This window comes from Dermochelys coriacea, chromosome 9 (assembly GCF_009764565.3).
Source record: "Dermochelys coriacea isolate rDerCor1 chromosome 9, rDerCor1.pri.v4, whole genome shotgun sequence".
NCBI lineage: Eukaryota > Metazoa > Chordata > Testudines > Dermochelyidae > Dermochelys > Dermochelys coriacea.
In genome coordinates, this window is record NC_050076.1 from 21,739,616 (window position 1) to 21,759,959 (window position 20,344).

The 20,344-nt window shown below is 41.2% G+C and overlaps 1 protein-coding gene across 3 annotated transcripts; it reads left to right on the forward strand.

Annotated features, from left to right (window-relative positions):
• The first annotated feature begins 936 nt into the window (after positions 1 to 936).
• On the forward strand, positions 937 to 17,593 carry NMD3 (NMD3 ribosome export adaptor). Of its 3 annotated transcripts, none has more exons than XM_043492076.1 (16): positions 937 to 1,122; positions 1,439 to 1,499; positions 2,163 to 2,297; positions 2,754 to 2,850; positions 3,289 to 3,369; positions 4,008 to 4,136; positions 7,062 to 7,152; positions 7,364 to 7,442; positions 7,821 to 7,917; positions 9,605 to 9,722; positions 11,419 to 11,564; positions 12,461 to 12,573; positions 13,903 to 13,975; positions 14,632 to 14,738; positions 16,129 to 16,199; positions 16,565 to 17,593. In XM_043492076.1, the coding sequence occupies exons 2-16, from the start codon at positions 1,456 to 1,458 to the stop codon at positions 16,696 to 16,698; spliced, it is 1,515 nt and encodes a 504-aa protein (XP_043348011.1). In that variant the 5' UTR covers positions 937 to 1,122; positions 1,439 to 1,455; the 3' UTR covers positions 16,699 to 17,593. The 3 variants fall into 3 exon arrangements, with proteins under 3 accessions (XP_043348011.1, XP_043348012.1, XP_038272374.1); XM_043492077.1 differs by having other exon boundaries at positions 1,003 to 1,109; XM_038416446.2 differs by having other exon boundaries at positions 1,003 to 1,499.
• The last annotated feature ends 2,751 nt before the right edge of the window (positions 17,594 to 20,344 follow it).

The window sequence follows — 20,344 nt, forward strand, 5'->3', positions numbered from 1 at the left end:
TTTTATATTAGCCTTCACTTATCTAATAGTCCAGGCCCCTAGTTTCTGCACTGCTAGACAAGTGGCTGGTGAGACAAAGACAGCCGGGAGATTAAGGAAGTTAAGCTGCCGGATAGTATCTCTGGGGCACTTCTATTGTATTATTGAGATCAACTTTTGGGGCAGAGGGGAGCAAAAGAGAAGCACTTTCTGTGCTAGGAACTTGCCATCAAGTTAGGTGTGTCAGCCCCTGCTTCCTAGCAAGGGGTCCTTTGAAAAGAGAGCAATGCAGCTTGGGATTGGATAGGGTAGTGATTAGAGTGGATGAGTGACAGGGGTTGAGTCACCCACTGCAGCTGTGTGTGGGGCCCAATCTTTAAAAAGCATACAGGCTGCCTGTGGCTGGTAAGACAATGGCAGCAGGGAGCCAGCCAGCCAGCCATGGGAGACAGCAAGTTAGGGTTGGGTGTTGCTTTTGTTTCCTTAACTTGCAGATACTCTACAAGGAAGAACCCTCCCCCAGGAGGAAAGTGGCATGTTGCCACCACCATCTCCTGCACATCTGGAGCCCCCCCCCCCCCCCAAGCCAGGCATCCTGACCCTGGAGGCTTCTCTCCAGACTCTGGTCTTGACTTGCTAGGAGTAGGACCTGCACATCCCTACTGACAAAAGCCAGGCAGCGGGAACCACCACACGCGAGACGGGTGTATTGGTGGAGTCCCACAGGGAAGCAGGAAAGAGCTGCAGGAGGAGGTGGCTCATTTGCATAAGAGCCGGGAGCGCGAGGACTTCATCAGCAGGACACACTCAGAGACATGGAGGACGCCAGCCACCTTTACACCAACACCACAGCAGAGGAGAACACGAGCTTTCGCCGTCCGTCTCCCTGGGCGGGACGCGGGGTGGCAGCTCCGAACGCGGCCCCGAAGCGCTAACTCCGCGGCCGCGGATTGGCTAAGAAAGCGAAAGGGCGGGTCAGCTCAACCTTGCGTGAGGTAAACAACCACCGTCCCCGCCTACGCCCTGTTCTCGCGGGACTTCGGCTCCGGCCGGGCCCGCCCCCGGCCCGTGCTCCGCCGGAAGGAACCCGGAAGCTGAAGCTGAGCTCGGACGGGCCGAGCGCCCACGGGGTAGCGGGTGCTGGCGAGGAAAGGGTCCCTCGCGCCGCCGGGTGGGAGAGGGGCGCAGGACCGGCCCTGCCACCGACTCGGCGGCGGCGGAGCGGGCCTGGCCTGGCACGGCACGGCACGACACGACACGTGTCTCCTTGTGGGCTGCCCGGGCCCTCAGCCCTTGTAGGCCCGCACACGCCGCCCGGGGGCCGCGGGCCTACCGTAGCCTCGCGCCCTCCGCCTGTGCGCGCGGAGAGAGACCCGTGTGCAGGGCCGGGAGGGGGAGCCCTGCGGGTCCCTCGCCGCCCGGCCACCAGGGTGCCCTGAGCCCGCGCTGACCCTCCCAGGAGCCGTGTGGCCGGACATGGAGTACATGAAGGCGCCGGTGGCCCCCAGCCAGGGGAACATGTAAGTGACACGGGCCTAGCGCTTCCCTCGGGACGGAGTGGGCCCGCGAGGGTGTTATGGGGTCGGACTGGAGCGAACTGCCCGGTCTCTTGTGCGGCCCCGGCCGGGTCCCCGGAACCCATAGAGGGGAGGGCAGGAAGTGGAAGTTCGGACGTCTCTGAAATTCCCTGCGAAGGGAGTCCGTGGAGAAGCACCACGAGTCGGGAATCCTTCCCCTGCGCAGCTATACAGGCGTCGCTTTCCTCCGGTGGCTTGAGCAGGGTTGGCCATCGGTCACTGGCACCCTGGAGGGATCTGGGTCTTCATTTCAGGCCAAACCCATACAACCTTCCAGACAAAGTGCACAGTGACAGGATGCTTTGGTGTTGGAGTAGCAGCCGTGTTAGTCTGTATCTGCAAAAAATAAAAGGAGGACTTGTAGCACCTTAGAGACTAACAAATTTATTTGAGCTGTAGCTCACGAAAGCTTATGTTCAAATAAATTTGTTAGTCTCTAAGGTGCTACAAGTCCTCCTTTTATTTTTTTGCATTGATGTGTGTCCTGGCTGGCAGCAGGCCTTCTTCCTTCTATCACAACGTTTTTTTTCTTTGCCTTTGTACCTCTGAGTCCCTTCAAGTATGGTGTTTGTTTTTCATTTGTTAATTCTGCTTCATTTACTCAAGCTTGTGCTGCCAGTGTGGCATCCCAGTCCCACCAAACCCTGCAAACATGTGCGTGGCATGTTTACGAACTCGGGTGGATATCACAGAAGGAATCCCCAAACAAGTCACGGTTCACTTCTGCAAACAGTGTGAGAGGTATGGTATGATTACACTGTAGGTTTTAGGCTAATATGTCACTAAAATGGTCATTTCCAACCATTGCTTATGATATTAATGAAAAATATCACAAATTAAACAAGTTTATATTCATAGAATGCAAATAGGTTTTGACCTTATCTGTGTTTTTGTTTTTTAATTATCATTTTTAAGGCTTTTCTTTTGCTGAAGCAGCATTAATTCTGGGATGTGGACCCACATGTAGGAAAAAAGTACACTGATTAAGTAGTTTCTGAAGGAAAAAGTGGGTGGGTCAGAGGTGGGGAAAAGTTCAAGTACTGTACCTCTGAAGTACATGGATCTTAATGTTTTATTATGGAAGCACCAGTTTGGGGTTTATGGTAAACATTTTGTTTTTCTAAACCTAATAACATTTGAAATAAACAGTGATCTCTGAATAATTTAAATCATTGAAAGTTTTTTCCTTTATCTCAGATATCTTCAGCCTCCAGGAACTTGGGTTCAGTGTGCCTTAGAATCGAGAGAACTTCTTACTTTGTGTCTTAAAAAAATCAAAGCTTCGCTTAGTAAGGTTAGTCATTGAATTGCATTTGCACTGTATAAAATAAGATCTGAATAACATGTATAGACTTTCTGGGTAGTCAGTCACATTTACCACTACCCTTTATCAGCTGATTATGTTTTGATTATGATTATGACAACTTGCAGTGAAAGCACAAATGACTGTAGTAGTATTTCTATGTCGGTGGTTTTTAGATAGAAGGAATTTTTTTCAATCTAATTATGTGGAGGTGTAGCATGAATAATATTGATTGGGTTTGTTGTACTGTTAAATATGTTTCTTGGATGTCTTCCAGTCCTCAGTTGCTGATGGTGTACTTTATAACTCATTACCTGAAACTTGTGTTCTTAATGGTTAACTTTTCATGCTTTTAAACATGCATGTTAGGGAATCTGACAGATTATCAACTAGAGGATAATGAATAATCCTCTCTGTTTCTACTGACAGGTGCGGCTGATTGAAGCAAGCTTTGTTTGGACTGAACCACATTCTAGGAGACTTAAAATAAAGCTGACAGTACAAAAAGAGGTAATTGAGATCCATTGCACCTCTTATAGGTTTTTTTTCTAAGCGCTATTTTAGGCGACAAATACAGTAGCGTACAGAAAGGCAATTCTCTGTTGGCTGGTGGAGGCCAAGAATGTTCCAGAGGTTATTTGCGTGTCTTGGAGGAAGAGGCTGATTTCGCTGTGCCTAAAGCCCACAAATGGAGCAGTATTGACAGTGATCTGAGGAAGGCATTTTGCTTTCTCAGTTGCAGGGAGGAAAGGTAATCCTATGCAGGCAGAGAAGTTAATGAAAGATTCGACTGCCTAAAGAGGCAGGTTTATAATAACTTCTGAAGACAAGCAGGCAATTTTTTTATCTTGTGTTTTTTAAACACTTTAAAATATGATTTTCTCCATTTTTCTGAGTAATTATTTGGAAAATTGAGGTCTTTATAAAAGCATAACATTTTATATTCCATGAATAGTATTGCCAACCTCCATTCATAGCATAACAATGGCTGTCAAGTAATGTTGCTATACCAGTTACTTTGAACTATAATATACTAATTTTTGGTTGAATATTTGCATTAGTGATGTAAACTATAAAATGGTTTCATCTTCAACCAGAAGAAAGGAAAAATTTGTAATCATTCTTAAATTTTAAATTTGATTCTGCAGGTGATGAATGGAGCAATCCTTCAACAAGTGTTTGTGGTGGAGTATGTTGTTCAGCCTCAAATGTGTGATGACTGTCATAGAGTTGAAGCTAAGGATTTCTGGAAAGCAGTGGTTCAGGTCAGACAAAAGGTAAAAACAATAGTAACGTTCTTCAGTATCCATCTAGTTCATAACCTGTCAGGTGACCAGTACTGAATGCCTTCTTTGGAAGTATAAGCTTCTCAAATGCATCTGGCCAATACAGGAATACAGTCTGCAAAAATAAAGTGGAAATCTTTCCCTCGTCCCAGCCAGTCTGTTCTCTGAGGCATGAACATTAATGGCCCCTTCACGCTATATCCCAGTTAAAGTACCTGCAGATGCTTCACTAGCTGCCTATGTGCTATTCTGTATCCCCTCTTGGTCGTCTTTTTTTCCTAAACTAATCAGTCCATATTAGGAACTCTTACTCTCCTCTTATCCAAAACATTTAAGCCTATGCTTCGCAGTGAACCCCAAGCCAGTAGCTGTGAGAGGGGTCTCATATAGACAGGTAAACACCCTTCCCGATCTGCCTCTCTGGCATGTGTCTTCATGTGTCAGGCAATATGCAATATTGACATGCTTGGATGGAGGGCTGGGGATTATAGAAGAGGCATGTAGAGATGATGATAGCTACTTACCCTCACCCACCTATAAGGAAAGGAGGAAGAAAACGCTGCTCCTCTCTGTTTCCAGCTCACCTGGCCTTGGGGGAAGGGATGAGAATTTCTGTTTCCTGGCTTAAAAGGGTGAGCATCAGAACTTAAAGTGAACATGAACCATCAGTCTCATGCATATATAGTATATTGCACACACAAAAATGTTTAAGGAACACTTTTTTTAAAGTTGCAAAATCAATAAGGTATTTGGGAAATATCAGAATTAAGGTTGCCAGCCTTGTACATATGCTCCAAAGTATGGGGCCACCAGAGCTTTTCAAAGAAAAGGTCACCAAAATTTCTTTAACGTTGCAAAACTATTTTATCCCATTGCCTTGTTTTCGAAAATGACTGAACTGTATTGGCTGACATTAAAAAATAAAAATATATCAGCCAGAGGCAGGCCCTTGGCATGGAAGTTTCAGCCCAAATAGTAAAGGTCAGCAAAACTATAAGTAGCTAAAAACAGGGTCTTGTAATGGGAAGTTCTGGGCAATCTTAATAAGTGAAGCTACCAGCCCCACCTATAATATAGTAGTATTGAAATATTTTCCTTATTCTCCAGCCTCCTCCTAACATTAGCTGACCTTTTTTTTTTTTTTTTTTTTTTTTTTTTTCCCCTTTTTTGACCCCAGCCATACGGTAAGCTAACACCTACATCTTTTTTCCATAAGTCTAAAACTAATTCAGATATAGTGAGTGTCTGAGCATCTAAGTTGCACTTCCTATGTTTTATTTTGCACCTGTCTGTGGGGCATTTCATATGTCATTGTTAAGGCAGGTTATTTGTAATGCTGTCACAGGTTGTCATGAATTCTTCAATTTTTGCTTTTCTTAAACTTCATTGCAACTCACTGCTCATCTGGAGAGCCACTAGCTTTTAATTAAAAATATGGTTTCTAGCCATTTTGGTTGCAAAGGTAACCTTCTAAACATGAAAATATAACTGATGCTGTCTTGCTAAGTCCTACCAATATGCAGAGATTCTCTAGAGGATGCACTTTTGCCTTATGTAAAAATTCTAAAACCTTGTACTGTAAAACTGTAAAATGTGCCTTATTTTAATAAGACCCAATATCATTTTTTAAGAATGTGTTTTTAGATTTTTCCCATTTGCAATTAATGTTTAGGACACTTAATATACTCTCAAAATTTTGAGACTTTTTAACTGCGCTTGTGACTATTTCACTTTTTGCTAGGAAAAAGCAGCAGGAAGTGTTTTGTTTTTTACTCCAATATTTTGCTTTGACCAACAGCCGACTTCAGTCATTCTATTGCTCAGACTCTAATGGGTATGTCTACCCTGCAGCTGGAACTGAGTCTTCCAACCAGGTATATAGACATGCTAAATCCACTCAAGCTAGCATGCTAATTAATAGCTGCGTAGATGTTTCATCAGTCCAGTCCAGCCCCCAAGTATGGACCTGAAGGGGGGTCGAGTGGGCTTGTACTCCGCCAACTATCCAGTGCCACAATGTCCACATATTAGCATCTATGTCTACCCGGGCTCGCAGGCATGCTCCCAGCTGCAGTGTGATAGACATACCCTTAGTTTTGTACAGTCCTTTCTTGATTCCTTTCAGATCTGCCTAAGACTTGACTAGTCTAAATAATCTTTGCCAGCAGGCAGTCTGCTAAGAACGTTTGCATCCTCCTGAAACTGTTTTGCTTCTAAAGTGATGGAAAACGCACTTCCTAGGCAATAATCTTTAAGCTGTGCAGTGTTTGATAAGGTGATCAGTTATATAAACTAAACATTTGAATAGCTTGTTTTTTTAAATGTCCATATTTGCATTTCTTTAACTAGTATTCAAGTTCACCACTTGAGAAAAGGAAGTGAATGGGTGCATATTACAATTTTAGTGCCATGTAGCTCATGGGGCTAGTTGAATTTTTTTTTTTTTAAATCATTTCGGTTTTATAATATCAGTTAAATTAATCCCATTAGAATCAGAAGGATGGGTTATTTATAATTGTTTAGGATTCAATGTATTGAAAAATCAATATTACAGAAACAAGAAATAAGAGTAAATAGAGGTTTTAAAAGCAACACAGGAAGGCATAAATAGAGCAGTAGCTTGCACATTTACGTACATGTATGGTAAATTTTCACTAGTTCTCTTGTAATAAAGACTTTGTTCAGTGTCTAAGCTTATTCAGTTTCCCCATTTGTAATTTTGGGATGATGATACTGACCTCCTTTGTAAAGTGCTTGGAGAGCTACTGATAAAAAGCACTATATAAGAACTATTTATTTTATTTCTGCTTCAGTTGATCGTTCCATGTTCATGGTTACCCTGTTGATGCATTTGCAGATAACTTGAAGGTTGTTACATTTTCATAATCTAACCTAGATTTGACTTTTTAACTTTAGACTCTGCACAAAAAAACTTTCTACTATTTGGAACAATTGATTTTAAAACACAGGCTTCATCAAAATACTCTTCGGATCAAAGAGATTCATGGTAAGTGAAATGGCTTGCCAATAACCTTTATGTAAAATGACTGAAGTAATTGAAATTGGAAGTCTCTGGGTCTGAAAAATAAGTACTAGTATTCCATTTTTGTGCACATTGGTTGCGTAGAGGTATGACTCAGATATAGCCTGTTTTATGGTGGAAAAATACCCATTTAAAGTACAATATAATATCTTCATGTAGCTGTATTTTCTTTAAGATGGCCTGGATTTCTATTATGGTTCAAAGCAACATGCCCAGAAGATGGTAGACTTTCTTCAGTGTACAGTTCCTTCCAGGTATTTTGCCATAGTTTATCACATTCTAACTCAGATATTCAAGAGCTGTTGGAAAATTACTTTGCTGATCCTTTATTTTGAAAATTTTATGTAAAGTGCAGAATCAGCAGTTCCTAGATGCAATGAGTCTTTTGTAATTACAACAAAGTGAAGCAACCAGCCCCGAAGTCTCCAATATTCTCCATCAGCTGAGACATCTTGGAACTAATTCTTTTGTCCATTGTCCTGTTTTCCATGTTCCTCGTTTTCTTGTGATACGAAGCCATATATTTGCAAGTCTCTTTCTACTACGATATTTTGTGCTGAGAGAATGAATTACCTTCTGTATATTTCTTATGCCTCATTTTGCTCCTTTAAAGTTTTGCTTATGTTTTTTAGATCAAAATCATCTCAGCGTTTGATTTCGCATGATATTCATAGCAATGCCTACAATTACAAAAGCACTTTCTCTGTGGAGATTGTTCCAATATGTAAGGTAGCTTTCCTTTTTTATTTTTTTTAAAGGAATAAAATATATTGCCAATTTACAGTGGCTGTAATTTACATTTTTGATCATGACGAGGCAGGTTTTGTTTTCTTTTTTTTTTTAAACAAGATCTTTTAAGGTGAAAAAAAGCTTAGTGGAAAAAAGCTCTCATCAAGCAGTCCATTAGCTTGGAAAGTATTTTAAAAAGCGTGCTCAGAATCCTTTTGGAAGGGGGTAGAGTGCTTCTTTCTCCAAACTTCTGGCTGAAACCAGCACTTACAAGTCCATTGTGCAACATATCTGTATAATTATGTCAAAAGCAAAACAAATCCACCTCAAAATTTACATGCCAAATTTCATCCCATGGTAGAAATTTGACTGAAAAGTTTGGTGTACAATCGTGTGAAGTGTTTGAGAGAGATAATGGCTTGAGAATTTCCCTCTTCGCTTTCAAAGATCTTGCAAACTGGGTTTTTGGCTTATTTGGCTTATTTCACTGAAAAGCAGATTTACCTATAACTTTCAAACTGCACTTCTGTTATGTATTAACACTTAAAAATGCTTTTTTGCTGGCTTTAGAGGGGGTTCTGGTATAGTAGCACTTATATAATAACACCTTTAAATATTAAAGTAAATATGTATTCCAATGCACTGAAAACATACCCTTCTGTTTCCATGCATTATATCTTCATTTGTACTTCTTTGATTTACATGTTGAAAGTTTGCTGGACCCAAATGAAGATGACCATTAGCAGTGGTAGTGGTTGTTAGGGTATCATGTGGGTTTGTCTCAGTCCTGTAGCAGGAGAAGCAAAATATAGGCAAAACATAAACTTTTGGGCAAGTATAAAAAAAAATAACTGCACCAAGTGTGAAAATCTCTTCCGAGCAGGGATAGTCTTGATGTGTGTTTTATAGTGAGTGTAGCACAGTGGAGCTTTAATGAGATTTTGATTGGCCCCTTTGGGTATTACTACAATATTTATAATAAAAATGAGGGTGGTTATCTGTAGATAATTGAGGTCTGTATTTTAGACAATTTTTCCTAAAAATGTATCCAATATTTACAGCCTAGTCATTTGGGTAGTTAAGAAAAGTATTGCTGCTCACAAATTGAGCCCTGCTGAATATGTACTATAGTTAGTGTAAAACATCTTTTCCACCTTTGAGCATTTTTGCTAATTTAGGAGACAGAGACCCACACTACTGACTTCTTGTCAGTACTTTATACCCCGAGAAAAACAATTAATGTTAATCACTGAAGAAACATTAAAAACAGAATATGGTACAACCTTATCTTTCCTCCAGTTTACAGAAATATCCAAAACTTTCTGCTAAGTAGGAGAACCATGCAAAGTGCACTGTGCAGATAGACAGCATCTTACTCCTTTGCCCAACTGAAGGTGGGGGTAAAAATGGCTTTGCGCTGTAACTAAAAAGCTACTTTCTTACTAATTGTCAAAGATTTGCCATGGGAACGTTAGAAACTCACTTCTCAGCCATACGGTATTGTAGAATTAGATTTCCCCTCATCTCCCCCACCCCCAGTTGTTTGTTCATAGCATCTATATTGAATGGTGATAGTGGTTGTTCTCAAACTCAATTTAAGGACTTGTTTAAAAAAGTTTTAGTGCTTTGCTAAAAATCTGAATATAACTGAAAACAAATGTGTGAAATTTTGTCTCTTGCTGCACAGGACAGTGTTGTATGTCTGTCTCCAAAACTGGCACAGAGCCTTGGGAATATGAGCCAGATTTGTGTGTGCATCAGAGTAACAAGTACTGTCCACCTCATTGATCCCAACACTCTGCAGAGTAAGTTGTGGGAGGGGAGCTGCTGTTTGTTTTCCCCCTTGAACGTTAATCCTGTTTTAGTAATAATTCTTCTGTTTCAGAGTAGCAGCTGTGTTAGTCTCTATCTGCAAAAAGAACAGGAGTACTTGTGGCACCTTAGACTAACAAATTTTAGAGCATAAGCTTTCGCGGGCTACAGCCCACTTCATCGGATGCATAGAATGGAACGTATAGTAAGAAGATCTCTCTCTCTCTCTCTCTCTCTCTCACACACACACACACACACACACACACACACACACACACACACACACACACACACACACACACACACACACACACACACACACACACACACAGTGGAAGTTGCCATACAAACTGTACAAGGCTAATTAATTAAGATGAGCTGTTATCAGCAGGAGAGAAACGTTTGTAGTGATGATCAAGATGGCCCATATAGACAGTTGACAAGAAGGTGTGAGTATACTTAACACGGGGAAATAGTCAATATGTGTAATGACTCAGCCACTTCCAGTCTCTATTCAAACTCTATTAATGGTATCTAGCTTGCATATTAAGTCAAGCTCAGCAGTTTCTTGTTGGAGTCTGTTTTTGAAGCTTTTCTCTTGCAAAATTGCCACCCTTAAATCTTTTACAGAGTGACCAGAGAGGTTGAAGTGTTCCCCTCCTACCAGTTTTTGAATGTTATGATTCCTGATGTCAGATTTGTGTCCATTTATTCTTTTGCGTAGAGACTGTCTGATTTGGCCAATGTACATGGCAGAGGGGCATTGCTGGCACATGATGGCATATATCACATTGGTAGATGTGCAGGTGAACAAGCCCCTGATGGCATGGCTAATGTGAGAACAGCATTCTTCTGTTGGCATTGTTCTTACTGAATATTTTCCTGATGCACATCTTGTTTCAGACCTTAATTCTGAAAGATTAAATCAGTTTTCTCACTGCCAAACAAATTAATGGCAAACTAAGAAATTAATCTTAGCCCCTGAATTCTCTACTATTGTATACAAAATATACCACAAATTAAAGAATTGCAGAGGCTATCTGGATGATTTTTTTTTTTCCTTTTGTCACTTTGCTGTGCCATGTAAGCAGTGTCTACTTTAAAAGGGTTTATTGTTATAGCTGTACTGGCCAGCTCTGATAGTTGAGTAGTTCATACCAGAATTAAACTGTCTACATTAGGGGTTTTGCCAGCACAGGTGTCTTGGTTAGAAGTGACTTTTTAAGTGTAGACCAGGCTTAGTCTATCAAGGCATATTCCTTTAGAATTAAGATGGAGATACAGAATGCAAACTGACTTGTGACTCAGGCCAGGTTTGCACGAGGAGCGTTTCATGGGAATAGCGGTACCAGTATGTTTTACCAGCAAAGCACTCCTAGTGTGGGTGTAGCTAATTCCAGTCTTCCCTTCCTCTCCTAACAAAATAAACTATACTGACAAAAGTACAGTTTTGCTGGTACTGTATAAATGCACCTACACTAGGGACTCTTGTCAGTCAGATTGCACCCTGATTTTGACAATGCTACATCAGCAGTAGTTTATAGTGTATACCTGGCCTCAATGCTTCTACTCTGTTGGAGTGTAATATCACTGATCATTTGGAAGTTGCCTTGATTTTTGGCTTAGTAATGTATATTGAATCCAAAAGCAATTTTCATTTGCCCACAAAGGTCTTACTTGCCCTTTTAGTTGCTGACATTGATGGAAACACTTACTGGCGTCACCCTTTCAATAGCTTGTTCCATCCAAAGCAGTTGGAGGAGTTCATTGTAATAGATATCACCAGGGTCCAACAGAGAAAACAAGGTGCAGGTGCCGGGATGAGATCAAACAAAGTAAGAGTTTATTTGCCTTATTTAACACTTTTGGAAACCAGGTGCCTTGTCTGGGATTCTGTTTTGGCTCACTCAGTGTTACAAAGCAAACTGCACGTTTTTCCAAATATAGCCCAAAATGTTCTGACTATTGTTAGCTGGTGAAGCTCTCACCTAAGAAAGGTGCAATACATCGTTCTCATTCATTGGGAATTACATATGAATTCCCTTTTCAGAAATTATTTTGCTTCAAAATGAAGTTAAAATTTAATTGTTATAAGCTTCTTACTCTTAGGGTAATATTTTAGGTCACAATTTCATAATGAAGCATTTTATGCAGCCCAACACTTAAGAGGATTGTGGATACCAGCTAAGATTATTTATAACTAAATGAACCATATTTGATAAATATCTTGACAAATATTCTACCTGAATACCTAGGTCAGATGAGTACTAGAGACTGTGTTCAGAAGCCCGTTCACCTCTCAATAGTTTATTACAGATCTTGTAGCAGTTGTTCTTTCTAAATAACACAACTTGGCACTTTTGTCCTACACAGAGACTTCTATGTAACAATGTCTAACCTTTGGTTTGCTGCTCTACATTTTTTATATTTCCTTACCAAATAATATTGATCCAAAAATTCTATATGGTACATAATGAAGTAAATATAATCCTTGTGATCATATTTATAAGAGGAAATCTAAATGGGATCTGTGAAAATTTCCCATTGTTTCCATTTGTTTGTCTTCAGTAAAAAGACAATCATTAACAAGAAAATAAGTTGGATACAGAAAGCCAGTATTACTGATGCAATATCAAATGGTACATAGTACAGCAATAGAAGTGTTTTTAATTATGCAGTAGAAAATGAACTCTCCATCTCATTACAAAAATATTTATTTCCATTTTTCAAGCACACTCTTGCTGAAGCCTGGGTACAGAAAACCTCAGAGATGAATACAGATAATCAGTATTTCTGCCGCACTCACTTGGGGCACCTTCTAAATCCTGGAGACCTAGTCTTGGGGTTTGTATGATATATGCTATTTTCAATCAATATGTGATTTGACTGAGACAGATTTTGCAGATTAATAAAATTTCAACTTCCTGGAACACTGACCCCAAAGTTACAGGACATGGGGGACAGGAAAGATCTTGTAATTCTGTCATTTTGGAAAAGGGTTTTGGGTTGGTAGGAGAAGAGGTGGCTTCTGTTTTTTAAAGTGCCTGTTTAAACCAGCGGTTCTCAAACTGAGGATCAGGACACCAGTGTGGATTGCAATCCCGTTTTAATGGGGTCACCAGGGCTGGCATTAGACTTGCTGGGGCCCAGGGCCAAAGCCTGAACCCTGAGTGGCAGGGCTTTGACTTCAGCTTCAGCCCTGGGCAGCAGAGCGCAGGTTACAGGCCCCCTGCCAGAGACTGAAGACTTGGGCTTCGGCTTTCCCCCCCAGCCCACCTGGGGTGGCAGGGCTCAGGTTTCAGTTCCCTCTCCTGGGGTCGTTTAGTAATTTTTGTTGTCAAAAGTGGGATCACAGTGCAATGAAGTTTGAGAACCCCTGGTCTAAACCAAAACTTGTAAAAATGGCACTTTTTGACTCAGTACTGCTGCCTGTGTGTTCAGAATTGAATCTAATTAGTTTTTCTACTTTTTGCTATAGTTAGCACTGAAGAGCTAGCACAGCTGTGGGAAGCAAATCGGCTTGTGCTTTCACAACAGAATTGTGAACTGTTTTAATTTTCAAAATTAGAAGTTGCAGGAAAATTTGAGGGTGGAGAAGAGGCCCTTGGTCATGGCCAGGAAGAGGTCATTGGTGACCTTAATGAGAGAAGTCTCAATGGCATGGAGGGACAAAAGCCAGAGTGGAATGGAGTCAGTCAGCCAGCAGTCAGAATCAAAGCAATGAGTGTATAGAGTGCACATATGACAAACATACTGCTTAGACATGGAGAGGCTTGGGAGGGTTTTTAAGATGCCACAGTAGTGACATGTTCAAAGACCAAGTATGCTAGAATGTGTCAGAAGTCAAGAGGGGATGGAGACAATGGAACACATTGAAGGGTGTGCTCTGCAGCTTGATAGCATGTAACCTACTTGATCGCTGTCAGTGTGCGTTGGGCGAGGGGGGTGTATTGATATAGATAGGTACATCATATTAGATACCTTATAATGTAAAGAGTTTAACTTGTTTATCAAGGATACTTAGTAGCATGGATTTTCTTCCCTGTTTGTGTATCTCTTTTGTGTGAACTATAAAATTGTAACTATACCATGTTAGTTTCTTCTTGGAAGTATAAAATATGAAAGGTTAAGTGTTCAAGCTATTAAGATATTAAGTAAATATCTTCCTTTTAGATTTGACTTGGCCAATTGTAACCTCAATGACGAATTTGCAAATAAGATGAACCCACACAATGTTCCTGATGTGGTAAGGTCCTAGAGTCTCCTTCTTGTAGAGAAGTTTGTTTCTTGTGCATTATCAAGATGAGAATGTTGTGGTCTATAAAACGTATGTTGTAGTCCTAGCCTAAAAATCTGGGGAAATGGGGTATTAGCATCAACATCCTGGTCAAATTCCAGTTTTGGAAATTATATTCGGCTGTTTAAATTTTCCCTGTTTTGGTTGGCTTTCTTAAAGACGTGCCTTAGCTCAAACAGGAGTTAATTCAAGGAAGTCCTGTGGCCTGTGTTATACAGAAGGTCAAATTAGATGATCACAGTTATCCCTTCTGCTCTTCTGGATCTGTAGTATCCATTTCCTTCCCTAAACTATTGTGTCCTATCTGTGCTGCGCCAGCACTGTGTACTGTTCCTCCCATACACATATATAACTTGGAAAGGATTTTGGGAGCCCTTTGTATGACAAGCTCTATATAAATAGTGTGAGAACTTCGCTATTCAGGCTCAATGAGGTGCCTGACTCGGTCCTTTATTCACAGCTTAGATACAGCTTTCCCTTGCTGCCCTCTTGTGACCAATTATAATATTACAGAATCCACAATGCAGTACAATTCCTTGGTTCTTAGATCGAAAGAATGTTAGTGTTTTTCTGAAAGTTGGTCTAAAATGATATCTTCTGTGTAGGTTTTAATAAAGAAGAGTTATGACCGTACTAAACGCCAGCATCGCAGAAACTGGAAACTGAAAGAGCTGGAAAGGGACAGAGAAGGCATGGATACAGATGACGAAAGGTTTGGTTTCTGCTCAGTAACTCTTCCCCTTGAACCATCTGTGCAGGGTCCAGTAATGGGTAGCATTTCTCAATCTCTCCTGATAATGGTATTAGATTTAGTTCATGCTCAGGTCTAAAGAGTATCCAGAATAAGTGGAGACGCCACTCCTCCTCTTCTTCCACACAGGCAGGTACAACTGGCACTCCATAAGGGGAGTGCATGCTCACCATATCAGAGGATGGCTTAGCAGGTCTGGTCTCCCTGCATTCTAGGGAGAGGTATACCTCTTCACTGCTCCCTACTCCAGAAAGTGCCTTAAAGACACAATTTAGCCCCAAGTGCTTAGAGTGAAATCTCATCCCACTTTTGACTGCTTTGTGAAATTGCAGGGGAGATTGATATTTGAGACAATATAGTAACTTTCTTGAATTTTGCTCACAATCTTACAGCTATTACTAAAGATTACACAGTATAAACAGGGACTACAAAGACTTAAAATTGGAATCGTTGGTGAGTAGGGTCACACACCATGTCTGTAGGCAACCAATTGTACATTAAGCTGTCTAAAGAGACATCTGCAAGGGAGAGGAAATGTTTGTCATTGGTATGTTCAGTCACAAATTATATACAACCGCTGACTAACTCTAAGGCCTAGCTGACTGGAAAATGGAAGCAAAAGATCAGAGTTAAATTGGAATTTAAAAGCTACAGAGTATTAATGGCATACTATAAATATAAACTACCCAAAGACTGAATTACAAATACGGGGATGTTAAGAGCACATGTCTGAGGGACCAAATCCTGTAATCATTTCTTGGTGTGCAGTGCTTCCCTACACTTCATGGCCCTTGAGGGGAGCAAAGAAGTGAGATGTAGAGCAGTTATTTAAGTGCTGACAGCATGCTCAAGACATAAAATAAGTGCCTTAAACCCATGCAAGTAGAAGGGCAGTGGTCAGTGAGTGATGCCTATCCTTCTCCCCCAACCCTAAAGTTGTCTGTCTTGTTTTTGAACACATTCAGGCAACTTGGAATTTGGGGGATGGAGCTAGGGCTCTGCCATTTGTTCACTGGTCCCAACAGCACCCATAGAAATATAAGCCACTCTTCAGGTTTTTAAATTTTTAATCTGTGCTTGAAGCACATAGCTGCAGCTTCTACAAAATGTATTCTCCGTGTATAATAAAAACAAGAGCACTTGTTAACTCCAGAAGTTTTCTGAGTAAGTCTCTCCCCACCCATCCCCATTGGGGTTTTACCTGCAGTAAAGTTTCACCTCTAGGACTGGCCTAACTAGTTATCTGGCATGATTCTACTGGGCTGCTAGCCTGCCAGACTCCAGAATTTGCATAATTCTAAAGGAAAAGAGAAGAGTTAATGTATTCAATTGAGTTTTTGTTCTTTTTTAGGCAGTACCAGGACTTCCTTGAAGATCTTGAAGAAGATGAGGCAATTAGAAGGAATGTCAATATTTATAAAGGTAAGTCATAACATTTGTGACTTCAGATTTTATTTTGCTTCTGGTAATTCAGAAGGATTTGAATGCTCAGGGTAAAGTGACATACACTTAAAAGAATGCATATTGCTTGAGGTCATAATGTCAATAGATATTTTACAGCCTTTGATTACTGTGTGTTCATGTTTTGTATTTGCAACAAAGGTAGGATCAGAGTGGAAGTCTAATTTGGGGGGAAATACAGTTGTAGGAAGGATTTGGTCTATAATGCAGCAGCCTGTATGAAAGTGACAGGGTGTATTATTGACAGGGTGTATTCAATGCTTTAAGCTATGAAATTTCTTGGAGCTGCTATTTCCTTATTTGGTTTTTCTTGTTTGGTTTTTTAGATTCAAAAATTCCAGTGGAAAGTGACACAGATGATGAAGGTGCTCCACAAATCAGTCTGGCTGAGATGCTAGAGGAACTCCATATCTCCCAGGATGCCACTGGTGGGGAGGGTTCTGATATGATGACACAATAAGGATATGCATTAGTAAATGCAATCATTGTACTCTATTTCTGTGCAGGATAGTTTCTCTCCTCAAGAAATGTAATGAACTGTTGACCTAATTGTAAACATTCATGTAGTTTTGTGAATATAAAAAGGCTGTGCACGTAAACCTCTCTTACCCATAAGAGTGTGTACTATACAAACTGCTGATGAGGATCAGATTTAGTAAAATCAAACTCCTGATGAAGATGTCACAACATAAGGCCTGCAAATTTCAGATGTTCTCCTGCCTCTTTCTTCCTATAACTTCTGCAGTGTGAGTGCAAGCTGAAACTACAGGTGTATCCACGATTGTCTTGAGATTAAGATGCTAGATGAGGAGTCAAAAGCGATCGGTTCTGTTCCTGATTCTGCCAGACTTTCTATAGCTTCCTCTCCTGTAAAAGACCTTTATCTTCTTAACAGGAGAGTTGTTAGATTAGATTTGCTTGGAAAGTGCTTTAAGGTCTTTGAATGGAAGATGTAATTATGAATTTATTTAGCAATATTTCTGGTAAATACAAGTAAACTATTTGTTCCTCTACTGTGTGCATAAGGACTTTTAGGTAAAATATGTAAGTCAGTTGCCAGTACAGCCCTCTGAATCACAAAGCTTGGCCATCCTTGCTCGTTGTAGAATATACTGCACTATCCTAAATGCCAGTATCAATGTGTTAATTTAAAATGAATAAAATCTCCAGTTGTGAATCTTACATTTGAAACTTAGAACTCTGAACATTTCTTATTAGCAAATAACTCAGTATATTAACAATGTTACTGTCCACTGTTAAAACTTATAACAATTAAGGGAGTAATACCAAAGAGGGCATGGTCAAAATGTGCAATTGTTCTGGTATAACAGAATCTTAAATATTGACATCCTTCAGTTTTTTGTTTTTTACTGCAGAGGGGTTGGTGGAATACAAGTTTTACTGAATTGCATGAGAGCTTTCAGGTTTGACAAATCTGTAAGTAGATAGAAAGGATAAACCTATACAGGGCAGTAAAACCAGTCTTGCCACCATCCTTTTAACTAGAATGTGAAGTAAGGAAGAAATTCTCTCTCCTTGCTTCACTGTAAAATTTAAAGAGGTAGAAAGTTAAAGGAAGACTTAATGTCTAGTGTCAATTCAATAGAGGATATAGTCTCACTGTATCATACACAGCATAGGAACTGGACTTAGGTGTGGACCATTCCTTCCTAATGTATTTTTGTGATGTACAAGATTGATGGGCAGGACTGAGGTCCAACCAAAGCATGCTTCTCTTAATATTCGGTAATAGTTTGTTGTGAAGACCCTCAGCTTCCCTGGGATCAAAGGAAAGATTAAGAAGTCCCTGACATGGCCGTGTGAACAAGAATTCCCATATTTAATCCTATAATCCAGTTTATACTTCAAGCCCGTGTGCTGTCGGACAGCTCAATTATAAATACCACTTCCCTCCTGCTGCATGGGATCAAGTAAACCTGTTATGTAGGTGCGCAAAGCATTCATCATTTCTGCTGTATATGGGCATGCAGCCCCAGATATGACAGATGTACTTTCTGGCTGTGTGTGCCAATTCGGAAATCCAGGAGTTCCTTGAATCTATTCTTAGTTGACAGTTTCTCCTTTGTCCTCCCAGAGGTTCAGAATGCCACAGCCTACAACAACACAGGTAGCATTGATAATGGTTCTGAAAGTCCAGCCAATGGGATTTCAGTCTGCCAAATGCACATTCAACCACCATCCTACAGCTACTGAATGGGTAGTTGAACTTTTGTTTTTCCAAGCCTATTGCAGGCAGGTTCAGAAGCCAACGCTTGAGCTGTAATTTGTCACAGCATTTCTTTTTTTTAATAAAAAATCATGGATCAGTCACTAAATTTAGTAAGAGTTACAGTTACTGTTTACTGTGACTTCTCCCTGATTTTTTTTTATTTAAAAAAAATGCCCTACTTGCCCAGGGCAGGGGCACCAACCACCCTCTGCCCCAGCACTATACCCCTAACCACAGCTCAAGCGGAGGGAAGGTCCTGGGGTGGAGACTGGAGAGCAAGCCTGCCCCACACTCACCCCAGGAAGTGGTGACTCCTGTAGCGCTTGTCCCTTAGGGCTGGGCCCAGTCCCCCACTCAGTCATGTGATCTAGCTCTGCTCAGGTTTGACCTTCCCACCCCCTGATTACAAGGGAGATGGGCAGGGCAAACCTCAGTGGTGCTGCAACTGACGCGCCCCCCCCTTCAGGTCTCCCCTCCACACTGGGCTAGTGACCCAGCCTTTGGGAAAAATCTCACACAGGGAAAAAAAAGTAATAAACAGAAAAATCATGACATCCATGACCTTTGTGCCCCCCCCCCATGATAAATCTATAGCCCTAGCCATGGGAATACAGGGTGAGGATGGTGACTCCATTTATAACATAATTCCGTGAGAATAACATCCCTATTTGTCAACAAAAGTAAAGGCCTGATCTCTGTAAAACCCTGGCATCATGCACCCTGTCACTGCACCCCATGTTTGTGTCTATAAATCTGCCTCTATGGTTGACATGGGCCTGTATAATGATGTAGTACTGCGTGCCATCTGTGTCTAGTGCTCCTTGCAGAGGGTGAACTATTGGATGCATGAGCCCCATCAGTGGCCCCTGACCAGTTTAGAAAGCCTTTTCTCTCAAAGCCAGCACTTATTTCAGGAATATTTGCAATGCCAACCTCTTCTGGGTACACCACAAATTGCCTCACAAACCTCCCACAACAACCTCCACAGTTGACTTGCCAACTCTAAACTGGTTAGCAACAGACCTGTATCAGATTAGGGTAGCTAACTTCCAGATGGCTACAGCAATCCACTTGTGGCTCAATATGGCCTTCCTCATTGTGTCCTGGTATTGAAGGGCCTGGGCAAACCTCCAGACACGACTGCTTCTTTATGCAAAAAAGTTATAGAGCCATCGCTAGTCATCCACATCCTTATGACAATGTGATCCCACCAGTCTGTTTGTAGCCCTGCTCCAGAAGTGGTTTACATAAAGGGAATGTGCAGCTATGGCAAAAGGCATGAGCAGCATCAGGGAAGGGGTGGGAGGTGCCTCTAGGAGGTGTCTTCAGCAGGTCAAATACTGCCACCGCAGTGTCCACCAGTGTCACAGATGCTCTCATTTCTGAAATAGGCACTGAGAATGAGCTGGAGAAGTTCTTCCACCAAGCTTGGATCCATGTTAACAACTCTGGCTGATAGGACTGTGCAGATTCAAAAAGGGCTTGGTCAGCTGTAACAGGTGGACAGACAAATTTTTCCAAAATCCACTAAGAATCATGCCCTAGAGTGGCTGTATCTTACAAGGGTGCTTGGAACCCTGGCAGATACACCTCCAGAAACAGCTTGACTCAGGTCAGTATAGTGCAGTATGGACACATCAACACAGTTGGAAGGCACAGGTTTACAATGCCGTGTGGATGCTCAAGCATAGGCTTGGAAACACCGAGTCTACAAACTTGAGTCCCACAGGCTACTTAGTGCACAGTGTAGATGTACCCTTAGGGCTCAAATCAATTCTCATTGAGGTCAAGGTTTTGCTTTGAGTTTGATTGGGCTCAATTATCTTCTAGATTAAGCTTCATAATTTTGTAACTTGATTTTAAAAAGACCATAGGG